This window comes from Panthera pardus, unplaced genomic scaffold, assembly GCF_024362965.1.
Source record: "Panthera pardus isolate Hobbes unplaced genomic scaffold, ASM2436296v1 HiC_scaffold_23, whole genome shotgun sequence".
In the NCBI taxonomy this organism is placed as follows: Eukaryota; Metazoa; Chordata; class Mammalia; order Carnivora; family Felidae; genus Panthera; species Panthera pardus.
In genome coordinates this window covers 6,959,181-6,967,215 of record NW_026526799.1, presented here as the reverse complement: position 1 = coordinate 6,967,215, position 8,035 = coordinate 6,959,181, and the positions used below count along the sequence as shown (strand labels likewise).

Here is an 8,035-nt window from a genome sequence, read left to right as displayed (position 1 = left end):
CCCCCAACTTTCTACCGCAGCGGAGCGCGGGATCCCGGGATTCCGGAGCCCAACAGCGAGGCAAGAGACAGAAAAGGGGGCGGGCGGGCTGCCGGTGCTCGGGCCTCCGCGAGCTGTTGCCATGGCCACAGGGGACTTTTGATGTGAAGCGCGGTGACCACCCCCAGCACCACCAACTTCCCTTCTCCACTCGTCCTCTGGATGACGTCATGGACGTCCGTGGCCCTGACAGGCCACCTGTGGGTTGGTCTCGGCTTTAAAGCAGCTGTTCTCCCCTGGCCCCCGCAGCCCTGGCGACTGTGTCTGCGCCCGGAGCACCTGGAGCGACTGCTGACCTGCCTCCCGCCCTGGCGGCGCGACCACCGCTTGGGACAGAACAGATTGTCCGAGAGAGGCAAGTAGGGGTGCTTCACAAAATACCTTCCTCAAACCCCAACCTCCCCCCACCCAGCCCGACCCTGCTCCGCAGTTCTTGGGGAAGAAGCGACGAGCCGAAGGCGGGGTGGGGAGGGGGCTTTCTTCGAGAAAGAAGTGGAGCGCACTCTGTCTTCCTTCCTGGCGGTGGCGACCCAAGTCAGGTAAAAACCCCGATCAGTGTCCGCGGTCCAATCCTCCCCCTCAGGGCCAGGACTCGGGACTGGAGGAGCCCCCGACCGGAGGTGAGATGCGCGAGGCTGAGCCCGGGGCTGCTTCCTAGGGCCGGAGGAGGGGGGCCGGTGGGCTCAGCATCTGCCACAGGTGCCGTGCTTGCTGACAAATTCAGCAGGAGGCAGGAACGCGGCCAGGGCGCCTGGGAAGGTGGAGGCGGCTCCGCACCCCGGCAGCTGAGCGCTCCTGCGGAGTGCTGCGGCCCCTAGAGTTGCGGGGGCGTTTCGTTCTCGCACCCACCAGCCCGGCGACGGCGACGTTGGCTTGTCAGGCTGAGTCAGGCGTCCGCTCGGCGAAGGGCAGCATCAGCCTTGGGAGTGCGCTCTCTCCGAAGCCGGTCTCCCCAAGCCCACCCTACAGTGACCCGGTCTCGACTCTGATCGCCCTTCAGAGTGCAGGTGCAGCAGACCTGTTACATGCAGAAAAGCGGCGGGGTTCGGTGTTCCAGACTTCCCTTCGCAGCCTTGCCCGCCACCAGATCTGAGCGCCAGGAGTCCCGGGATTCTGCCTGCCGACGCTCAGGCAACCCAGTGCCCAAGGGGAAAACGTGGGGATTGCCGGGAGGCCACTGGATAATTACCCCAGGGCAAGGGGCTCTTTCTACACGCCGCGATTGCGGCGAATTACACTAATTCGGGGAAGGGAAGGGAGAGGCGCAGGGGATTCCGCCTCAGAGGCAGCCCGGTCTGCCGAAAAAGCATTTCTGTTGCAGACACGTCCTAGTCTCGCCTTCCCCCCCCCCCCCCCCCCCCGCAAAGGGTGTCTACCCTTCGGGTTCCGGCCTCAGGGGTCAGAATCCGGCAGCTGGAGAGTCTCCAGAGCCCCTGAACGGTGCATCCGAGCCTCCAGCTTCAGCACCAGAGGCTGGACAGCGCCCGGGCCGGAGAGCCCCTGGAGTGGGTTCCCGCGCGCCACTCGGCTTCCCAGCCCGACTCAGCTTGAGCTAAATTCCTCAGACCCCACACGGTGGAGGCCAGGAGATGAGGCAGGGTTCGCCGAGAGGTGGGGGGGAATCACCTTTCCCATTTCTCCAGGAGGTTAGGTGTCAGATTCTGGGAGGGCATTCTATCCCCCCTTCGCGAAGAGCAGTTGGAATACAACTTGGTGCAAAGTTGCCGGGAGGGTGCCTAAGCGAAAAGAGGCGCGCCTGGAAATGGTGAGTTCAGGGGCAAGCTAGAAAGTCGATCTACCGGAAACCCCCGGCACTGTTGTGTTGTGACATATCGCTACATCCAAGCCGTCTTCTCTCTCTCGCCCCCGCCCACCCCCACTTCTTCCTTCTCTCTCACTCCACAATCTCCGAATGCCCTAACACGGGTGAATGAAGGGATGCGGTGGGGGGAGATTTGAGATATTGAGGCCGAGGTAAGAAAGCCTATTTAATCTGAATCTGAATATCTGGGTAGGTGAAACCTGTGCAAAATGCACATCAAGGTCCTCAGTTTTAACCAAAGGAGCCCAGAGTGCCCTTTGCAAGAGGAGCAGGATGACTCTTTTGCCAAGGAGGAAAAAAGCCACGGAGGGGAAGACACTATCACAAAAGGGCTAACGGAGATGGGGGAGGAGGGGACAGGACCGAGGCCCTAGTGTAGTTGCCAGGCAACCAGCCCCAGCCTCCTGTTGCCTTGGTTACAGTGAGTGGAGGGGTTTGGGTCACTGATTATCCTTGAGCACCTGGATTCTTTAAATTATCTGCTGGAGAGCCCCTGCCTTCCCCGTGCTGGATGGGAGACACAACCGGTCCTGTAAGATCTCAGGGGTTTAAGAGGAAATCCTGGAAGGTGAATTTTTCTTTTTAAGTCAAGGTTCACAGTGAAGCAGCTACCTTTCTCCAAGGCAACACTTTCCACTCTCTCCCCCACCCCCTTCACTGAGGTAATCATATCCTACCCTGCCATTTCTCTGGGATTTGCAATTAGGGATTTCTTTCTCTCTCTCTCTTTCATTTAGTCCCTTAGACGGAGGGGCCAATCTTCCTCCCCCCTCTTTTTTTCCCTTTAAATGAGTGAAACATATTTGTTCTTCATGGATGAATTCAAGGAACTCAGAGAAATTATCCAAAGGTGTTTCCGGTACAAAGAGAGGGTTTCTCCTTGGCTTGGCAGTGGTTCCTTCCTCCCTAGACAACTCCTCCATGAGAGGGAAACTGAATTCTAGATCACCCTGTCTTCTCACTTCTCCCCACAGACCACACAGCACAGGTTGGTAGAAAGGCAGCCCTCTTAGCAAATTTCCACTAGTGTTCCACCTGCATTTGATTCTTCAAGATTCTCTTCCCTTTATGCCCTCTCCAGCCTGCCTTCATAGTGAGCAAATCAGCACTTAATATTTCCAATCCTCTGATCTTTTTTCCCTTCCCTTGATTGACAAACACTGATTCCGTGTTTCATCTGTCGGCTTTGCCCACCTGTGTTCATTTGCAATATCTTTGGGAAATCATTTTACCCATCCTTTCCCAAAGGCAGTTGTAACAGTCTCAGAATGATTTAAAGGGACATCACTAGTAAGTTAATAGGACAACTTGTGTTCTGTGGACTATTTCACCTAGAATACTTTTCCTTCAGAACCTTGAACTTTCCCTTTCCAAAATAAAACCTGGTTTTAAACTGAGCTATGATTTGACAACAGGGAGATCTCTGTTTCAGACAGGAAATATCCTATCAATATCTGTGATGCCCTGCATCAGTAAACACACACTTCATTTTCTCTTCCTTGCCTTTTCCTTCACACATTGCTAATATAAAAAAAAAAAATTAGTCATTATAACTTCAATCTAAATTGAAGGTCAAAATTACTCTCCGTTGACTGGCTAGTTTGGAGATTTACATTAAAATTCTTTCCCCTCACATGTTACTATAGAAACTTCTTTTTAATACAGACCAGACAGCTGGTCTGCTTTTTGTACTTTTCTTCCCAAAGAAGTACCTCCTTTGTGAATTCTCTAGGGCAGCTATCATTGATCACATCAATAATGTCCCATAGCCCCATGGCAACAGTGTTTTGTTTTGTTTTGTTTTTTAATTATTATTCCTTTTCTGCTCATTTTCTTTATGGACAAAGGGTCTGCTTTCCTTTCAAGAAGAGAACTGAGATCTTATTGGCCAGGAAAGGAGAAGCATTATTTCATTGGTTAGTTTGCATTGCTTTGTCAACCAATCAGAGGATGCCATTTATCCTTTTCTGACTAGCTGAGTGAACAGGGTACCTAGAATATTTGAATCTGCCTTAGTTTCTTCCAGTAGCAAAGGATGGAATTCAGAGTTCTAGGACCCAAGAACTTTGGCTAATCCAGATTGCATTTCACTTGCAAGAGCAAATTTTGCTACCTAGTTATTTGTAGCTTACTTGAACACAAAGTACGTTGTTCTATGCACTTTTCTTTTTATTTAAAAATGTACCTTGATCATCTTTCCACATCAGTGCATGTGACTGGTATCAGCATACCAAGGGTCCAGGGAATTTTTGTGATTTCTCCTAGAAGTTCAGAATTGGTTCCCACCTTTAGGGATTTAGGGAAACTGTCAGGGGCGAGGATGGGAAGCTAGAGGAGGGAAGAGCTGTTACCTACATGATCAACATACATCATAGCTTTTGGATTCATTCTGTCCAACTTTGGTGCCCCTGGTAGTTTTGTTTGATTTTCTACTTTAATTTTTCAGAGCTGGTCCTTTGTCTTGCATTTTCAGTGACAAGTAAAAAATCTGGATGGATGGAGATGATGACCCTCCAATTCAGTGTAAGAGCAGACACATCACTTCCCAGGAAGGCCTGTGGCAGGTAGGTGATGGTGATCCCTGGAAATGGAGATCATTCCAGCCCCTTGTGGCACTGGAGTTGGGCAGGTCTGTGTTTTTCTTTCTCCCTGCACCAAATAGTCCTATTTAAGGATTCTGCCATTAGCCTACACTTCTGCAAAAGAAAGGGGCATTAAAATTCCACCCTTTCCAAGACAGAAACTCTGATGGCAGTTTGGAAGAAGGTTTAATGTGAGTACTGATCCCCCTGGCCAGTCTTTTCTTGGTTCTTGGCTGGAGGGAATGTTTGGAATGGACAAATGCTTGACCGTGATAGTGCTCTCAAGGGCCACCTCCTTTAGTGGCCCCATCTGTGGGCCACTAGTGCCAGAGTTTCAGTAGCATCATGAGCCCCAGCACTAGACTATAAGCCCTTCAATATTAGGGGCTATGTTTTGTATACCTTTGTTTCCCTGGAACTTTGTCATGCTTAAAATAGAGTCTCAACAATGTTTGAACTGAATCCTACAGGCTAGTATCAAGACAAGTCCCTTAACTTCCTCTTTATGACAAGGGCAGTTCTAGCCCTGGACCCTCCCCCAACTGTCCTTTCCAAAAGCTTCTATTCCCTAGCTCTCTTCACAAAAGATACACGAAGGCTCAGCTCATCGTTACCATGGTTACATGGAGTGGCCACACGGAGGATCCCTATCACCCATTGCTGTCAGGAGGAAAGAGAGAGGAGGGGTTTGGGGATCATTGTCACGGAGGAAACCATGGAAACAAGCGTTGCCAAGGCAATGACTCTAAATTCAGAGGAAAGAAACTAGAAGTGGGGAGAGGGAGATGGGGGGCTCAAGGGCAGGTCATGGTTTCAAGGTACATTTCTCTTAGACTGTAACAGCCTCCTTTGCTATTTGCATCTTTTTTTAAATAAAGTATTTTTCATTTTATTTTTTTAAAGTAATCTCTATGCCCAGTGTGGGGCCTGAACTCGTGACCCCGAGATCAAGAGTTGCATGCTCCACGATTGAGCCAGCCAGCCACCCCTCTATTTACATCTTCACCCAATCCAGAAAGAGCCCAGAGTTAAAGAATTTAGGAAAACAGGGCTTCAAGTCCATTTTCATTAGTTCTGCAAGGAAAAGGCCAATGAAAATGAGTCTATTCACACTCATGATCAACTGTCTCTGAATTTTGCCTCTTTGCTAACCAGTTGCATGAGCCAGACTGTGTGGTAGGCACTGGAATATAATAATGAGCAAAAGCCCCTGTTCTCATGTTGAGCTGATCACAGGACAGCCACTTGGTGGCTTTAGGTCAGGGTTGCTCACAGGGCTAGACTGGACAGTCCTGAATGTCAATGTCCAGGGATCTGCTAGGATTCTCTCCAAGCTCTCTCTGTAAATTTTTTAGCTTTATCTATTACCACCAGAAGTTTACCTGGGAACTCCCTGAGAAAGGCCTGTTTTTCCTAGGAGTACCCTTTCAGTTAACATCTTGTATGTTACTTAGCCTTGTTCTCTAATATTAGCACTCAGATCTTTGTCTCTGAAACTATGCTAAGGATGATGTACCAAACCTCTTTCAACAGTGCCAAAGAGACATGAGGCCATTATTAAGAGATTAATGACAACAAATCCCTTTCTCTTCCTTGATGGGTTAGATGCTGGGGGTGGGGTTCCTCAGCCCCTTGTAGCTTAGAGTCCCAGAGCAAGCACCCCACTGGGGAGTGGAGAAAAGGGGGGTCTCAACAGCCTCCTGGGGAGGGCTATCTCTCCCCTGTACCCTCCACAGAAGAGCTTGGGGTTTTCTCAGGCTCACCTGCCTAGGGCTAACAGCTGGAAGGCCTTGGGCCTCGGAGCTGGGCACTGCCAGTCTTCTCCATGTCCCCCCTCTGTGTCTCCAAGCAGGTCCTGCCCCGTTCCGGATGGAGAGACTGGAGAGAACAAACTGAAGGTTGGAGAGCTGGGCTACAGAGGAAGACGTCTCAATTAGAAAGAGAAACAATTGAAAGCAGCACCGACAGGGAAGGGTAATTATCCCCCAGCTGCTGCAGAAATAAAATCAGGGCGGTGCTCTCTGAGCCACCAGGATATTGTGGCTTTTGCCAATTAAAAAGCAGATACGCCCTGCCAGTGCAATTAGAGTCTGGGCTAGGCATGGGGGGGGGGGGGGGAGTGCGCTGGGCTAGGCATGGGGGCGGTGGCTAGCCTTCCCTCCATCAGTGCCCCGAGGTGGGCTGGGGCAATTCCCTGGGGAGCCCAGCACTGGACCTAGGAGGAAGGGGACCCTGGGCTGAGAAGCCATCCTCCCCCCCTGCCCACAACCGGTTCCCCTTTTCCTCTCTTGTCTATACTGCTTGCCCAAAGCCTCAGCCCCACTTCATTCTGAGCTGTGGCTCAGCAAGCCCTGGGAGGGTTTTCACCATGGGCCTTGACTGTAGACCTGCAGGGCTTGGGGAGAGGGGGGGAACCTGATAGAGAGGGGTCACCATTACCTGGAGTCCTTCCTTTTTCCTCATCTCCAATCACCATGATAACACAACGCTTTGTGATTAACGAAGAAAGGTAGAGAAATGAGCTGCCCGCCTGCCTCCCTTTACTAAATAAGATCTCTTTATTATTAAAGCAGGGATTTCAGTTCATTCTAGAAAATAAAACACTCTGGAGGCAAGAAAGAGAATACAGGGACGTTCCCGTCCCTCCTCACTCTGAGCAGAGGCTCCGGAGACTTCGGAGGTGGGGGAGGGGTGGTGGGAGGGGGCGCGCTTGGCGGTGGGAGCCTGGCGGAGAGCGGTCCCCCCACCCCCCTGCAGGAGCGCCGGAAGTCACCTGCGGAACAGGCCTGGGTGAGGGCTTGGAGCGGCTCGCCCCATCTGGAAGACTAGTGATTTTGTTGTTGTTTCGCTGCACCCAACAACAAGTCCCAGTCTGCCTCATGGTGCTGGCCACCGCAGCGGGGGGGGGGGGGGGGGGGGGGGGGGCAGGGCCGCGCCCCCATTTCTGGCTCTCCTTCCAATGTTCTTTTTGTGCTTTCTCTATGTCCTGGAAAACACCTTCGGGAACCGCCCCGAGCACTCCCAGGGCAGCACACCCTCAGGCCGACTCTTCCAGAAACAAGGACAGATGTTAGTGTGAGCTGAGAAGCATGGGGTGGGGTGCGGGGATGGGGGTGTCTGTCCTCGGGAGCGCTGGGCTGTTTCCGCACCCCTAAAGGGCAAGGAGAGAGCATCCCCCTCTGTTATCACGGGTTCACCCCACGACCGTTTATCGCTGGGCACCCACGGCCGGGTCGTATTTGTCAGGAGAGGGCCGCCATGTGCGCGGGCACAGAGGGGCAGGTGCCTAGGACGGAGGCACCTACCACGCTGAGTGCGCTGGCTTAGCAATACGGAGAACACGCCGCCCCCTGGCTCATCTCCAGCTTGTCTGCTGCCTCCCCCAGGCCTGAAAGAATGGACTCCTGTGTTTGCAACTATTGGCCCCCAGAATCTGCCTCGGTGCTGCTGGGTCCAGAGGCGTCACCAGGGCAAAACTTGGGGGGGCAGGTAGCTGTGCTTGGGGAGCAGCAAAACATTTCCCAGCCCCTCTTCATGCCTCTGCGTATGGGGCAACCTCCTCCAAGGTGGTTGTCAAGTCCCTGTGATGAGA

The 8,035-nt window shown here is 52.3% G+C and overlaps 1 protein-coding gene across 1 annotated transcript; it reads left to right on the top strand.

Annotated features, from left to right (window-relative positions):
* The first annotated feature begins 209 nt into the window (after positions 1-209).
* Positions 210-6,468, top strand: LOC128772669 (uncharacterized). The gene is made up of 6 exons (XM_053888584.1): positions 210-239; positions 289-398; positions 623-659; positions 767-1,046; positions 4,335-4,425; positions 6,296-6,468. Exons 1-6 carry the CDS (start codon positions 210-212, stop codon positions 6,378-6,380), a joined length of 633 nt encoding a protein of 210 aa, XP_053744559.1. The 3' UTR covers positions 6,381-6,468.
* Positions 6,469-8,035: the final 1,567 nt, after the last annotated feature.